Source organism: Rattus norvegicus, chromosome 7 (genome assembly GCF_021556685.1).
Source record: "Rattus norvegicus strain SHRSP/BbbUtx chromosome 7, alternate assembly SHRSP_T2T, whole genome shotgun sequence".
NCBI classification, from domain to species: Eukaryota; Metazoa; Chordata; class Mammalia; order Rodentia; family Muridae; genus Rattus; species Rattus norvegicus.
Genome location: NC_141540.1, coordinates 37127895 through 37145000, shown reverse-complemented (window position 1 = coordinate 37145000; position 17106 = coordinate 37127895). Strand labels below are relative to the sequence as shown.

General features: G+C 42.3%; 1 protein-coding gene across 2 annotated transcripts in view; it reads left to right on the top strand.

Annotated features, from left to right (window-relative positions):
- Cfap54 (cilia and flagella associated protein 54) overlaps positions 1-17106 on the top strand; it is a 283006-nt gene that overhangs the window by 152961 nt on the left and 112939 nt on the right. For both annotated transcript variants that reach the window (XM_087557147.1, NM_001447141.1), the window contains 3 exon segments: positions 170-256; positions 5919-6041; positions 12090-12143. In XM_087557147.1, coding sequence (XP_087413273.1) covers positions 170-256; positions 5919-6041; positions 12090-12143 — 264 coding nt within the window.

Sequence of the window (17106 nt, the reverse complement as noted above, 5' to 3'; positions counted from 1 at the left end):
CCTAGTATAACTAGGCAGACCATTTTATTTGAACAAGCAGTTTATTTCTCTAATGTGGAAATGTGACATTTGTGTAGTTCCTCCTACAGTCAACGTTCAGCAAAATTGGACTACTGGCCTATTAAGTTGCTAAGCTAACTTAAAACAGAGAATGTTTTTCTTCTGGTAGGTTCTGCCTCTCCTTGCACTATACCAGTATTTCGTGTCTGTCATTTGCCAAGACTTAGTGAGGAATCTAGAAGCAAGAATCCTCAAGGTATGTTGCAGACTTTTAATACTTTTGATATTCTTTATCCTTTAAGAGTACTGTTTTGCCTTCATTTGATTCTAATACTTATTAATAAGCTGTTAAGGACATGATATTATATTGATATAAAAATAATGCAGTTTGGACAACTGGGAAGATGGTCCAGCAGTTAAAAGTAGTTACCACTCTTCCAGAGAACCCAAGTTCAGTTCCCAGGACCCACTTTGGACTCCGTATGGTAGTTCCAGTTTCAGAGGCTCAATAATGTCTTCTCCTGGCTTCCATGGGCACAAAATACACATATTTTTGTTGCTACGCCATAATAGTAACCTCTCTTTCAGACAGTGTTATGCCTGGGCCACAGTAAAGTACGGAACAAGACTTACCCAGCACAAGACCATCTAGAAGTTCCTATTGAGAGCCTGGTTTTCTGGGGTCAAACAGTGTTTTGGCTTCTGAAACTCTATTCTTAAGGACTTCTGTGAGTTGTGACACTCCTTGGTGGGTGGAACAAGAATTTCACAAAGATTGCTGAAGGCCATCAGAAAGCCCAGGTGTTTATATTGTGATTCATCATGGTAGCAAGATTAGAGTTAAGGACTTTTGTGTCCGGCATGGTATAAGTGATGTTTCTTTGTTCTGGTAATTGATGTAACAGAAGCAGACAGTCACTTCTGTAACCAGTCTGCTTTAGAGATTCATGTGCTCTTGGCCTGACCTTCACATTGAACAGGAACCCCAAGATCTTGGGAGTGCCTACCTTCTTCCCCAGTTGCCTGTGCTGGGTGTTTCAATGCCCTGCAGTTTTGTTCCCTGAGTGCTAATGTGGAATTCAACTGTAGCTGTGCCCCACCCCACACTTATACATAAGCACAGACCATATTAACCCAGTCCTCCCCCACCTCCTGGCTATAGTTTCCTTTAACGAACACTGTGAAAGCAGAGAAATTTAAGGAAGAAAAACAATTAAAATAAAATATTTGGTATTCTTGAGCTTAAACTATATCTTGACCATTTCACACATTTCCACGCATGCTGTGACACAATCAGTTTTATCTTGACAAACATTTCACAGAGAGATCATTTTAAAAGAGCTGATCTAGGGGCTGGGGGGTTGGCTCAGTGGATAAGAACTCTGACTGCTCTTCCAGAGTACCTGGGTCAGTAACTCCAATTCCAGGGGACCCAGTGTCGTTCTCTTCTGTCTGCCTCAGGCACCAGGCATGCATGCAGTACACACACACACACACACACACACACACACACACACACACACATCCATACATATACGCATGTACTCTACACACACATATATACGCACATTCACATATACTCACACATACTCACGCTCATTCACATTCACACACATACACTCACACTCAAACACACCCACACACTCACACACACACTCATACACATATAATAAAATGAATACAAGTAAAGCAGAGATATACTTTTGCAATCTTCATCCGTGATGCAAACACTCCCTATGCAGTTGTCCTCAAGCTGCTCACAAAAGCATCATTAGAGAAGCAGATGGGACAAGCAATGCATGTCAGCTATTGTGGTTGGAAAAGATCAGATTCTAGAACTGTGCTGCAGGACCTCAGTCCAGCTCACCTCCGCACAGCACTCTGGGACTCCAGCACACCATTTTCCTTCTCCTTTGGAGACTCTCTACTTTTGTCCCTCAAATCCCTCCTGTTTTTCAATGAGGAGAAATTGACTTTCCTGTAACTTATACCTCCTTGTAAAACTTTTGTACCTTGGTGAATAGTCCATTGCTTTCTATTTCTAAATAGAGAAATCTTTAAGGACTTCATAAATATTCATGTGGGTGCTTAAAGTGTCTGGCTTTCCATCTGTGAGTAACTGACTCATGGATTATCTTGCTTTTGCACTTTAATAACACATTTAAAAAAATTCAACCTCCCTCTCTTTTCAAAACTGCAATATTCTTGAGGCTAGGGTCTGTATCTTATTCATTTTTTAATTCCTTGAACTGTCTTGGGTAATAATAGGTTAACATATCGGCATTCGTTACCTGATTTTTAGATTGAACTTTGTGAATATTTGTCAAGTGCCAACAGTCTATGTGTGTATTCACTGCCACTCATATTAAAATAGTTAACAAATATTCATTTTAAAGTAAGATTTGGGGCTGGTTGAGATAGCTCATCCGGGTAAAGGCACTTACCGCCAAGTCTGACATGAGTTTGAGCCCTGTAACCCACATTGTAGAGAAACTGACTCCTGCACTTGTCCTGACTTTCATACGTGTTCAGAGGTAGCCCCTAATAAATAAGTAGCATTTTGAAAAGACTTACTGAATACCTCTTATTTAAAAGCACCATGTTAGAAACTTGAGTCCAAGACATGTAGCCCGCAGTTTTTGATCATAAGGTTATGAAAACTGGGCAGAGGGATGGGGCACACCATAAGCTGGTAACATATGTACCTGTCACTTGATTATTTGCAGGTGAATGTGATGAGACTTATTCCCAAAGTTTGAACAAGAAACAAATGGCTCTGGTCCAAGGGTTTCACTAAATAGACAGAATTTAGGCTTGAAAATAAGACAGCTCAGCGAGTGGGAAAGACAACGATCTTGGAAAGATACAGAAGTGAGAAAATTTTGAACTGTTTAGGGGACAGAAGTGCTTTGTGCTGCTGGAATGGAAGTTCTGAACAGGGAGACTGTAGATGATGACAGGAGAACTGTCAGAGAGCTATGCTGGGTAGCTGTTTCCTCTCCAGGTTGTACATGCCTATTGCTGTCTTGGATCACAGTAGGAGACCTTCAAGAACTAAGAATGGGCCTATTAACATTCTCTCATTGGAGGAAGGAGAGGCTCTTGGGGCTCAGAGCCTCATAAGACCATTTCCCTCAGTGATCTGGCTTAGAACTCTTTGGTAGAGTAGTTTTTTGTGAGTTGTCCATGCTGCAGGTAGATCCTTCAGTGGTGTAACTGCCCACGAGTTGCCCACAGTACTTTCTGATGTTACTTTCGAGCCTCCTTTGAGTCTTCCATGGGCCCATAAATAACCTCAAAAAATTCATAGTTCTCCACATTAGACCAAGGCAGAATTCTGTCTTTGGACTTTGGTCACGATTCTGTCAGAGAGTGTCTACGAAGCCAGTGAAGAACTATGCCCTCTGTTTGGAGCTTTGGCTAGGAGGGGTATTCACTATAGAATGCTGGTCAGGGGAATGATACCACCAGGGTTGGTGTATGCTAACACTGGGAGCAGTGTGAAACAGACATGGGAGCTTTGGGCACAAGTAAGATTGAAAACTGGGATTAAGGTCTTGTCAAATGCAAGGGAAAAGATAGATCCCACGAGGATCAGTAACAGTCTGTGTGAATGGAACCTGTGTGATCTTCCTGAAGCAACTGGGTTGTCAGTAAGTGAAAGAGAAACATCAGAGTTGGGAAACACCAGGTATTGATGGCCCTTGACTAGCCAGGCCCTGATAGATAGATCTTGCGGTTAAGTTTCTAGGGTGCAGTAGAGTCTTCCAGGGAACGTTGTAAGGCCTCTTTATGATCTGCTGCTGTGCTTCGCTATAGACCTGCTAACCCCATCAAAGATTTATTCTCAACATTTTAAACGTTCTCAGGAAGGGTGTGATTGCTTCAGAAGGTGTATCAAGCTTTGACTGATGTCTAGTTGTCAGTGTCCTCTGGCTTGTGTCCACAGAGCAGGTCACCGTTGCTGCAACTGCTTAAATGGATATGATGAAATAAGTCAGAGTTAGCTTTGGCTGATGTTGTTTTGGTACAGTGATCTGACCACACAAAGGTCTGAAGGAATATTTTCTTATAGTGGTCAATGAAAGTAATGGCTGCCTGGGGTCCAGAAGAGTCTATCTGTCTCCCCAAGTGCTGACTTTAGTATTCGATGACTGCAGCCATGGCGTGGGGGATGGGCAGAGACCATTTCTTTAGCAACAACTGCAGTGTACAGCTCAACAGACAAATGGCTTTCTCTTCCAATTAAGAACAACAGCCTTGTGGCCCATTGTGTTTTATTTTTATATTAGTTTACCAAACTTATTTCCCTTAACCTGCCTTTTTTATTTTCTTGAAGTGTTTTTTGTTTTTTTCCACTCTTTAAGTTCTTAAACCAAGTATAGAAAGGAGAATAGAGAGTAGGGTATGTTGGTTGAAAATAAATTGATTTGTCTTATTCTATATGGTGTGTGTGTGTGTGTGTTTATCCAGTTTTGTGCTTTATTCTCTTTATCCATTCTATACACCCCTCAAAGTCTCCATAACCTTTCCCCTGCTGACACTGAACTTGGAGCCTTGTCTACAATAGCATGAACTTCTCTTCTGAGATGTACCCTCAGACCATGTGTTTTGACACAATCTCACTCTGACTGAGGCTGGTTTTATATTCTTAATGGAGGCCTGGCTTGAAACTCACTGCCCTTGCAAACACTGGGGTTTCAAGCATTCTCCATCACACCCATCACACCCACCACACTCATCAACACACATCAACACACATCATGAAATCACACCCATCATCATCCATCACACCCATCACACACATTAACACCCATCACACACATCATACATATCACACACATCACATACATCAACATCCATCACACCTATTACATCCATTACACTCATCACACATATATAAATCACACCCATCATATATATCATGCCCATCACACCCTCATGAACATCACATACAGCACTCTTTTTCACACTGCAAAAAGAGCTCTCTACTGTGGTCTAAAGTGTCTGTGTATTAGGTCACCATGTGTGCCCACTTCCTCTCTCTTTCTTGTCTCCAGACACACAAAAATCTGTGACCTCTGTGCTCAGGGACCTCTTTCTCCTTTACATGATTCCCAACCCTTCTCTTGAAGGGCTCTTCCTCACTGACATTTTCTGAGATCCCACTGTTGAAAGCAGAATTTTGTCAACACCTCTTAAGCCGTCTTGTCCTGTGTGAGAGCTTCATGTGTCACTTAAATTTGGCTAAGTATGCATTCCAGGGGAACCATCAACCTGCACTCGGCCATGCTGTCCGAGGGAGGTTCAACAAACGTACTGAACACCAACTCCCCTTCCTTTAACTTCCTGACTGAGTCCAGCTGAATTGTGTTTAAAGCAAACCTTGCAGGATATATAGCCACCAACTGGTTAAAACTGTTAAGCATATGGCTTTAAAACTGACACTGTTAATTATAGATAAGAAAATTAATAGCTGTCTCCATGTTGACACACTGTGCTTTTGTCTGACTTTCCTCAGAGAGTTCAAGAACATCAGGCATATTTTTACTTTGCTTTTCTCCGGTTTCCCATGGGAACCACGGGAACAAAGAGTTGAGTTCAATTAATTTTTTTTTAAACTTCGCCATGGCTGTTATATTTTTGTGTCTGCCTCCGATGAAGTAAGGGACAGCTGAGGAGAGCCTGTTACTCTGAATGGCCCTGCTGTTGTTAGTCCTGTGGTCCTCTGCACACATAAACAGGCATTTTCACAGTCACGCGAGTCTGTTCTCCGCTCACCAACCAGCGAACATGGATTAGTTACACACTACCATCCCTGAGCATGGGTTTTGGATCTTAGAAACTGATGAGTTTTCCCTAAAATTTGTGTTTTATGAGTAAAAGGAACTAACTTAAAATCTTTCCTCCTTTTCTAGATTGAAATCCTTATAGATTTAGGCCTCTTTTCCGAAGCCTTTTATGAGCTATCCCAGATTTATCAAGGAAAAAACATGCCGTGCGCCATACCTGCTGGCTATAAAGCTACAACGAGAGTTAAGGTAACCTCCTCATTCTCCATTGGATTGAATGCTAAAAAGAAGTTGCAGTCCTAAAACCTACGGAACATCCTCATCAAAGTGTTCCCCAGTCTTCAGTGCTCCAGATCTTGCTGTTAAGGCTGGCTCCAGAGAAGCAGAGTTTTATTTCTCTGGAGTGGAAATGTGCTGGAAGGGAGGGAGGGAGCACGGTCCTGGAGAAGAATATTGCAAGGGATGGAATTCTGGCTCAGGGGTAAGTATGTTGCTTTTCATTATGGTGGTCTATCTAGGTACATCCTCCAACATAGCCCAGATTTGTAGGTCTAATCTTACCACTTTTGTTTAATGTTGTTCATCAAAGTGTCCTATTGGCATATCTTATCTGGATGTTTTTAGTTTATATATCATCTCCTCCTCCTCTTCCTCCTCTTCCTCCACTTCCTCCTCTTCTTCTTCCTCCTCTTCCTCTTCCTCCTCTTCCTCCTCCTCTTCCTCCTCTTCCTCCTCTTCCTCCTCCTCTTCCTCCTCTTCCTCCACTTCCTCCTCTTCTTCCTCCTCATCTTCTTCCTCCTCTTCCTCCTCTTCCTCCTCTTCCTCCTCCTCCTCCTCCTCCTCTTCCTCCTCTTCCTCCTCCTCCTCCTCCTCCTCCTCCTCCTCCTCCTCTTCCACTTCCTCCTCCTCTTGGATCTGGGGATGAGACCCAGGACCTCTGGGTTATATCTCTTGCTCCTTTTAGATTTCTCATGATTTCTCCAAGGGAAGAACAGTCTCCATTTTGCCTAATCTATTTTGATTTTAGCAGATAGTTTTACCTGACTTGCTTAATTTGTATTTGTAAACTGGGTAATTGAAGCATCCTTGAAAATAAGTGCTGGAGTTTACAGTGAGAACATAAATTAAATTGGAGTGAGTGATTATTTTCTTCTGCTTTGGTTTTCCTGGTGATCTGGGACTTGCTGGCTGACCTTGCTTGAGGCAGATGCTGATTAGAATTTTGATTTCATTATAAGTAGTAATTTCATCACCCCAGCATATATAGTGAGAATTGGAAACTAGCAATAAAGCAAGTTTGTTTTCTAAAGAGAGAGAGGGAAACACACATGGAGTCAAATGGGAATGGAGGTGGGGAGGATCTGGGAGGGGGTGGGGGAGGGGAAACCATGTTCAGAATATATTATATGAAAAAAATTATCTACAAAAGCACCTACAAAATCAGTTCAAATATTAAAAAAGTAAGAAACCTACTGAGGAGCTTAGAAGATAGCTCAGTGGGGGACAAATGCTTGTTCTGTAGTATGACTGACTGAGTTCAAATCCCCACTCGGACATAAAAACCTGGGCATTGCCGCATGTGTTTGCATTTCAGCCTTGGACCCCAAGAGCTTGTGAGCCAACCAACTTAGCAGAAGTCCTGTAGTTTTAGTAAGAGACCCTGTGTCACAGAAATACACCATAGAGGAAGGACATCTGACATCCTGCGCTGGCCTCTACATGTACACATAGAGACACATGGCTCTTGTACACACACCAACACATAGACACACACACACACACACACACACACACACACACACACACACACACAGAGAGAGAGAGAGAGAGAGAGAGAGAGAGAGCGAGCGAGCAAGTCACTCTCTGGGGAGATGGTGTGTGAGCATGAGACCTACAGATATATGTTGGAAGTTGAACTGAAATTTAGAGGCCTTGAAAAAAATCAACAAAATAAATTTAAGTTTTCAAAGTCACTCCCTAGTCAGGCCTTATATTTACGCACGGTTTATTCCTTTAGCGTAATCCTCTAGAACTCCTCTTCTCACACTCCATACAACTCAGACACTGCTGTTCTTCAGTGTAATGGAGGCTGCAGACGCAGTGCGACAGTAGAGCAGTAGTTTAGCATGTGCGAGCACCCGGGTAGATCTGTACCACTGCAAACAAGGGCGAGTGAGGGCTGTAGGTGCCGTTCCGTTGATTGCTCAGGATGCACAAACCCCTGGGGCCAATCTCCCACACTGAAGTTTTACAAAATGACAAAATAAAAACTGCGGCCATGCATTGCTCCAATCCCAGTGCTCAGCAACCGGAAGCAGGAGGACTGGAGGTGAGCCTGAGACCAGCTGGGCTTTATGAGCTGTGAAGTTCTATATAGCACATCCTCATAGGGATTCTCATTAAATAACACCAATATAGTCTATGTATATATATTATATAAATTCTATATCTCTACATACATTACATGGTATATGTGATGTATATGTGAATGTTTATCTGCCTAGCTGTCTATGACTTGTCTACTTGTTCTAGTTAAGAGTTATTCTTGTTGTAATGAAACACTATAAACAAAAACTAAAACAAGAACAAAAACACCCAACCTCCCCCAAAAAACCCCAAAAACCAAACCAAACCAAACCAAACCAAAACAAAACAAAAAAAGCAACTTGAGGAAGAAGGGGTTTATTTGGTTCAAACTTCCACATCGTAGTCCATCACTGAAGGAAACCAGTGCAGGAACTCAAGCAGGGCAGGAACCTGGGGGCAGGAGCTGATGTAGGTCATGGAGGGATGTTACTTACTTCCTTGCTCCCCATGGCTTGCTCAGCTGGCTTTCTTATAGAACCCAGATTCATCAGCCCAGGGACAGCATCACCCACAAGGGTCTGGCCCTCCTCCATCAATCAGTAACTGATAAGGTGCCCTACAGGTTTGCTTACTCTCCAATCTTACGGAGACATTTTTCTCAACTGAGGCTCCCTTCTCTGTGGTAACTCTAGCTTGTGTCAAGGCGACATAAAACTAGCCAGCACACTACCCATCGGGAGAGAAGTGTATTCTCTCCTTCCTGTGGTATAAATGAATTTATCTTCCTATGTAGATAAAATTAGTGCTCTTTTTTTCCTTGCCTCCAAATCAACAGCATTTTCTTATTATAGACAGTCTGTCTTTTGTTATTAAAGTTGTAGTTTGGAAGATTCAGACTATATCTTAAGTGCTTACTGAATATAGGCTCTGTCCCATGCATGGAGAAGGAGCGGTGAAAATCTGCATGGAGCTACTGCTCTCCCGGAGCTTGCTTTCTAGTGAGGGGGGTGGGCAGATCACAAACACCAAGCACGTATCTCTGTGACAGGTGGCGATGTGCTGTGAACATAGTCCAACAGAGGTGAGAAGGGCGTCGGTTGTTCTGGGCAGTGTGCTGCCGTTTTGTTATTCAGGTGGTTTTGGAAGGTTTTTCTCATTAGCAACTTGTGAAGGGCACGAACCAATCAGAGTTCTAGGGAGAACGTCCTTCCAGGCACAAATCACTGTAAGACAAAGACCATGGGGAAAATGTGTGCATGCTATTATTGGAAAAGACCTGTGAGGCCGTGGGAAGGAGAAGGAAGAGGGGAAGAAAGGATGAGGAGAGGAGAGAAGGAGGGGAGGAGAGGGGACGAAGGAAGGAGGGGAGGTCTAGGAAGCCAGGTAATCCGACTTGAGACACAGTAATGACTGGGGTGGAGGGGGGCGAGCAGTGGTCTTCTTCTAGGCAGACTGTGAAGGAAGAGCTGGTGGTGTTAGACAATGGTTTCTGGAGGCTGAGTGTCAGAGCTGAAGTCAAGCCTGGCTAAGGAGTGTTCAGTCTGAGCAGTTGGCAGGTAGTTTTCATTGTGAAGGAGGAGTTGAACAATCTATGCATGAGATGCATAGAAAGCTAGGTGATAGTGTGGCGTCCATAGTGTAGCACAGTAACGTCTGGAATTCAGAGGAGCAGTTGGGGTTGCATATATGATATTGGGAGAATTAACAGGGACATTTAAAATAGTAGGGTATGCTGGTTTTATGTAAACTTGACACAAGCTCGAGTCGTCGAAAAAGGGGAAGCCCCAGTTGAAGAATTACATCCGTATGAGTGTGCTACAGGCAAACCTGTGGAACATTTTCTTGGTGATTGATGTGGGAAGGCCCAGGCCAGTTGGGTTGTCAGTTCTGGGGTTTATAAGAAAGCAGGCTAGTCAAGCCACAATGAACAAACCAGTAGGCAGCTCTGTTCCATGTTTCAGTGTCAGCTCCTGCCTCCAGGTTCCTGCCCTGTGTGAGTTCCTGTCCTGACTTTCTTTGATGAGGGATACTGATGAGGAATGGTAAGCCCAAGAAGTCCTTTCCTCTCCAAGTTGCTTGTGGTAATGGTGTTTCATCCCAGTAAAAGTGACTAAAACCACATCTAAGACACAGGATTAGTTGCTATTGACTTGAAATAATCTGGGAACCAAGGCAGACAAAGAGAAACAGAAGTCAAAAAGATGAATTTAGGGTCATCTGCACATATAGTCCAGGAAGATATGATGGAAAGAGAGACCACATAAATGGACTGAAAAACAAGGATTTTTGATGGCCATTACCTTCAAGAAAACCAACAGCAAAAATTCCAGAAACCATTTTTTTTTAACATGAACATCCCAAATTTCATTTTTATCTAGAAACTTTCATAAGATAAACGTGTAGGTGAATCATCTCCCGGTGGATTCTGACTTCAAATTCCGTATTCTCAGACTTAATTTGCAGCTTCCCACCTTCAACTGGGAATTTAAAAGTGTAATTAAAAGAGGAAATGCTTTCAGGGTTTATAATTAAAATAGGTGCCAATGTTATTAGGCTGCGGGCCAGTTATTTAAAGAAGAGTTTAATGAATTTGGTTTCACTTGCAAAGGAAGGAGCTGAAGAAAACTTACTCATGACTGTCCGGCTCTTCATGGTGCTACAAAAATTCTGTATTTTACAATTGTATTTGTATCGAGATTCCTGTCTTACCCCTAAATGTAAAGTCCTGTTTGAATTCACTTCATTTGTATCAGGAAAGGGTTCCTTCACTGAATGGCTAGTTTTTCAGTGTCTCACAGATAATAAAGAGCTCCTTCAGAGGGAGATTTCCACAGCACCAGGACTGACTGACAGGGAAAGTTATACTTGATATTTTGGCGTGGGCATCTAGAGATGTGGGAGTGAGCAGTGTACTGGGGAGGAGATTGCAGAATGGATGCCAAGTAAGAGGGAATCCCCCACAGCAGCAGGAAGAAACCTGCCCAAGAGCATTAGTGAGGATGACACTCCCTGGCTCCCTAGTGTCTTCAGAGGGACTGGGCGGGACATTGGTTGCTAGGATCTCAAGAACATTTAGGCAAATTGATACAGGATCTTGAGGGAGGACACTGTATGTAAGTGGCTTGTCTGCCCCTGGAGACTGTCGGATACTTTCTGGTGATCGAGGAGATAGAAGAGCAGCACCAGCTTTGGCTCAGGTATATTTTCAAAAGGATTGTCAGGCTGAAAAGACAAGTATTCTTGTTCTACGATACGACAATTTCCCTTGGTAATGAATGTCTCCCTTGAGCCAGTGCAATCGGACCCAAGCATGAATCTGCGATTCACATATAAAAAGTAAGCAGCCTGCAAACAGTCATTCCAAATAGCAATTCAGCTTTGCCTCAAACCCACAGAGTTTTAAAAGTGAGGATGTTGCATGACGCCGTGGGCGATGCAGTCACATGGCGTGGGTGGGAGCAGAAGTTGAGCCTTTCCATTTCCTCAAGACATTCTTGTCTTCTACCCAGAACTTCTAAGGTTCAATCCCAGTGACAGTGATCAAAATATAGACAAAATATCCATCTTCACCTAAGGTTGGTTGATGAGGTAACTATGGGGAAAGGCCTCAGTAGGTAACATGAAATGGCGAAGAAACTTAGTTCTTATACAACCTTCATTGACACCTTCTAGACTGAGGTTTGTAAGTAACTTATTTTGTAGGGATAAAATTAGGTAAATTGTTAGTGAAAATGGAATATAAATGAGCACATAATTAAAAAATAATCAAGAAAAGGACAGCAAAGATATCAGAATGCTAACATTTGCTACATAAAAGAAGTTAGCATACATAATTTTTAGTGTTTTGTATATTAATATTTCTGACTGGAATGCATATTACTTTGACAACAAAATGGTGCTCAAATGGTTTTAGGATGCATTAATAATTCCATTTAAAAGAATGCTCAAATAAATGTGGGCTCTATTGTTAATGTTTTGTATTTTTGACAGATAACTCAATCATTCGATTCTGGAAAACCTCTCACCAGTAAAGACAACATGCAGGTAATAACAATGTTTAATGTGGAAATATTCTGACTCATTTCAGCCTGTCTGGCAGGCACAATATCTGATTTCGAAAGCTTGCTCTATGTGTTACGCATTCTTTTCTCAACTCCCTGCTTCCTACTGTTAACAAGGTCTCATGTAGCCCAGGTTGCCCCTCAACTCACTGCATTGCCAAGAATAACCCCAGATTCCCAATCCTTTCTTTTCTTTCTTTTCTTTTCTTTTCTTTTCTTTTCTTTTCTTTTCTTTTCTCTTCTCTTCTTTTCTTTTCTCATTGTATGATGGTAGGGATTGATCACAAAGTTCTGAGGCTAAAGTTGGAATTCTATCAAATTAACTTGATGTCTAAGCCAGTAAACTAGCAGTGACTGCCCTGGCTTCTAGAACCAGACATGTGTTCACTCAGCTTGTCCACTCAGCTTGTCCTGCCACACATTATCTCTGGTTTTCTCACTTAAATGTCTTGGTTACCTAAACGGTAGCAACTAATTTTGACTATAACTGAAGAACTTCTTTGCTTTTGGAGCAGCCCACTTGTTCAATATGGCTGCTCCTTGTTTCCCTTCAACTCAGTTCCCAGACTGCCTGCCAAAAATAGACTGCCCACCAACTATAGGGCTTGCATTGTTATAGCATTTTTATATGAATCTCTAACTTTCCCAAAAGCTTTTTGAAAAATAAGGATGAGACTGCCCATTAAAGTCAGTCAAGAATCAGATGATTGGTACTTAAGCACTTGATTTCCTAGTGACATTTAAATACTAAAAAAAAAAAAAAACTTAAAAAACCCTAATGATGTTATTAACACCTTTTAAGGTGCTTACATGGAAGGCCTTCACCAAAAACTATTGTCACAAGGGTTAGGGGAGGTGCTGTGGGCAGAGAATACATAAGCCCAGTAATCCAGGAGCAGATAGATACACTTAGGTTTTATTTACTTATTTACTTTTTTGGTGGTAGGTCTTTAACTAAGCTGTGGCAATTAATGATCCATGTCAACATAACTGGATTTAGAATCCATAGAAACAGACTTTGAGTGTGTCTGAGAGGGTATTTCCAGAAATGCTGAACTAAAAAGGGAAGACCTTCCCAACCCTGAATGTGAGCAGTAACAGCCCATGGCCTGGGTTCTTGGGTAGAATAAAGAAGAGTAAGTGTTTGTATAAATACTGACCACCAGTGGCAGTATACATCAATCTGCTCCTACATCCATGGATGTAGTGTGACCAGTCATCCTCTGTTGCCATTTTCCCCTCAAACTGTGGCCCAAACAGACTCTTCTTTCTCGATTTGGTTTTGCCAGGCATTTTATCACAGCCATGAGAAAAGTAACAAATATAAAAGTTGGTTCCAGAAGTGGGGTCACTTCAGATAAGCTCAACCATGTGGTTCTGGAGCCACTGGAAGCTGTTCTGCAGGGTGAGTGTAGAAGAGATTGAAGTTGCAAGGCTAGAAAAGCCCCCAGAATATGGTATATAGAGTTTAATGGTTCTTTCTAGTGGGTGTTTGGAAAACATGAATGTCAAGAAATTGTGGAGAATGGAAGTCTGGCTTATGAAATCTCAGACAGGACTGTGGTCTATGGGAAATTAGATTAGAAGCCATTCATATTACATTCTGGTAAAGAATCTTGTTGTGTTCTATCTGTGCTCTAACAACTTGATCGAGGCTGGATTCAAAAGCAATGGAGGACTTTATTTGACAGTGGACCTTTCAAAATGGAGTGACTTTGTACTATGCCATGGGCAATGCTGACCGCTTTTACTTAGATTTGCAGAGGGACAGGGGCATCAAATGGAGCAGAAAGAAGTGAAAAATGTAAAGTTTATCACAGAAGGGAACAAGAACATCTAAAGTTGCTCACATGATTGCTGTAGAGAAAGCAGTTTCATTGTTAAAGAGATTAATTAGCACACTGAAGGGATGCCCAAGGGCAAGACCCCAAACAAAGGTCCACTCAGAGGTGAGAGCCCAAAAGGATGCTACCAAGGGGCTCCCAGTTCCACACCAGCAACCCAGGAGAGTGTGTTCTCAGGATCAGCCTACAAGGCACACATAGTCTGTTGCAACTGAGGCCAAGGAAGCAGTCAACATGCAGAACAGGCATTAGAACTTGACAGCATTGTCCATGTAGGACTGGCTTTGTATAAACAGTGCAGAAGCAAACTTAACTACAGCATTCAAGTCCCTGCTTCCTGACTAGATGCAATGTGACTGGATACCTCATGTCCCTGCTGTGTGGCCTCCCTGTTGTGGGGTAAAATAAATCCTTTCTGAATTTGCTTTTTCAGGCATTTAGTCATAGCATCAAAAGTAGCTAATACATAGGTACCTGTATGCATATATATATATATATATATATATATATATATATAGTAACTTGAAAGCCATTTTCCTTGTAACTGCTCTATTTTTGTTTTTCTTAACTTTGATAAAGCACAGATCCTCTTTTTTATTAAACATAATCTTACTACTTTTCTATTATTTTGCATTTTATTTCATAAAGTCTACTTTTAATTATGTTTCATTTCATTGAATATTTTCCCCTAAAATTTTATCCTAACTCATAAGCAAGCTGCCTGAAATGAGGTGACTGGTGTTAGAAAGATAAAAATTCATATCCACGTTTAGGTGTTCCATAACACTGGGGAGTTTAGGACTATGTCCCTCTTACCAGTCACAGATGGCAGGCCATCATAAAAATACATTCCTTATGGAGCAGTGTTGGGTCTGAAAAGAACGTCTGTCTGATCATTTCTTTTTACTTGAAAAGAGACTGACAGTATAATGGGAGCCCAATTTCTATTAGCTAATTAATTAAAACAGTAGTGTTGGCCTGCTCAAGACTCTTCAGATTACACTTTGTATGTGCTGCATAGAGGGAGAGAAGGAGCGTTAAATAGCATTACTAATTAATCTTCCTTTGATCCTCAAGTGTTTGTGTGTAATTGTCAAGGCTCATTAAATCAGTTTGCTGAGGAGGGAAGAGAGGAAAAATGTCCTCTCTTGCCTCACCCCCCAGCCAGTCTGTAGTTTCTACTCTGGGTAGGGACGACTAATAATTTTCCTGATGCCACCGTTGGTCAGCATCTCTGGTCCATAGGGTTTTCCACATCTGCGCTGCTCTTAACCCATAGAATAGATTAAGAGAAGAGAAATAGAGATCAAACAGGCTAACCTGCCTACTCTTGCCTCCTCTCCCAAATGATGAATTTTGTTTTTTTTTTTAAATGAGAGGCAAGTAGTTTCTCTCTTTTCTAGAAGAACTAGCCCCAGCACCCAGCACCTTCTTCCCGTATCAGTTCAAAAGTTATTGAGAGTCTACTGCATCTAAGGCACTGCTACGTGGCCAGCAACCACAGCCAGTCAGCTTACAGGTCAACCAAATCCTGAAGGAACTGACACTTTACTGGGCAGGACTAGTGATAAGAAGTGTCATAACCTCAGAGAAGTGACTCCCGTTGGAGGTTGAAAGACTCAGCAACGAGTGTGTAAAGTGGATTGGGAGCACTGTAATAAGTGAGGGTTGTAATTTCGGATGGGCTGAGCAAACTCATCGTCACTCAAATATAGACGGAGCCCATGTATCTTCAAAAAAGAATAATGTAGGAACAGGGAATAAGTACAGAGGTCTTCTACCAGATTTGCTTGGCTTGGTGACAGCTACCCTGACTAGTGCGGTGAGAGCTGTATGGATGGTGGGGAAGTGGCAGTACATACAACCAGAGAGGTCAAGCTGAGAAGTATTGTGTAGGGACCTTGTAACACAGGTGCTTATCTGAGCAAAATGGGGGCCATTGGAGAGCCTCGAACAAAAGCATGATCTGATCTGCTTAAGTCTTTCTTTTTTATGTTTTCCATTTTTCTTATCTGGGTGGGTGGGGTACATCTCACAGCATGCCTGTGGAGGTCAGAAGACAACTTTCGGGAATGAGTTTTCTTTTACTCTATAGGTTCTGGGGGGTCTTCTGGGCTGCTGGCTGGCAGCTTTTCTCACAGTACCATCTCACTCAAGTTTTACAGAGGTCTCTTTAATCTGTTGTGCCTACTATGCACCAGGTATTATTTTGATGTCTGCCAATCAAGCATCAGTCAATCAACAATACTGAGAGATTTTTTAGCTTTCAGTACCTGGGAAGAGGGGAGGGGTGGTTAGGATTTAGAATTGAAAAGGCTGTGAAATGACCAGCTGGATCATGAATGGACAGGCAACCTGTAGGACAGTTGCTGCCAAGGCTTTGGTGGGGTCCTTAATGTTTTTTTAAAACAAAACCTCAAGCATTTGATTTTGCCTATAAAGACTCCAGAGCCAGATGCTGGGTTGAAAGAGTGCTACCCCAGAGAGGCAGAGAAAGCATCCAGTTGGCATTCCCCCTCAGCCGACATTCCAAAAGAAAGTACTCCTCCACACCATCTCAAAAACCCCTCAATCTCAATGTCCCTCCCTTCTACTTCCTGTGTGTATCTCTATCTGCTCTCCTGACTTCCTCTTACTCTTTTTTTTCCGTGTTCTGTTCTGGCCAACTTGCTGCTTTTTCCACCTCTTGACCTACAGTTGACTTTATTTAATCCTGTTTACAGTAAACAGAAAGCTCTTGGATTAAAAATGTTGTGTGCTAGGGCTGAATCACACCACAACTAGAAACAGGTTTGCCAGTAAGTAACACAATCTTGGGGTTCACAGTATGATCAAACATCTGTGGGGCCACCTACACCGCCATGTACTTTTGATCTGCTGTCTTCCGTTGCAGGCCATCGAATGAACTTTAGAGTCCTAGTTGCAGGGGAAGAATGTATGTGAGGGAGAGGGGCTGGGAAAAGGTGCTATTGACCATGGATGCTAAGCTGGCTAGGGAGACCGTTTTCCTGCTCCTGTCCAGTTTGCATGCCTGGTAACTCAGAGCAATCTATGGATGTGACTGAAGAGCGCCTGCAGTCTCCCCCTTGCTGATAAGGGGTC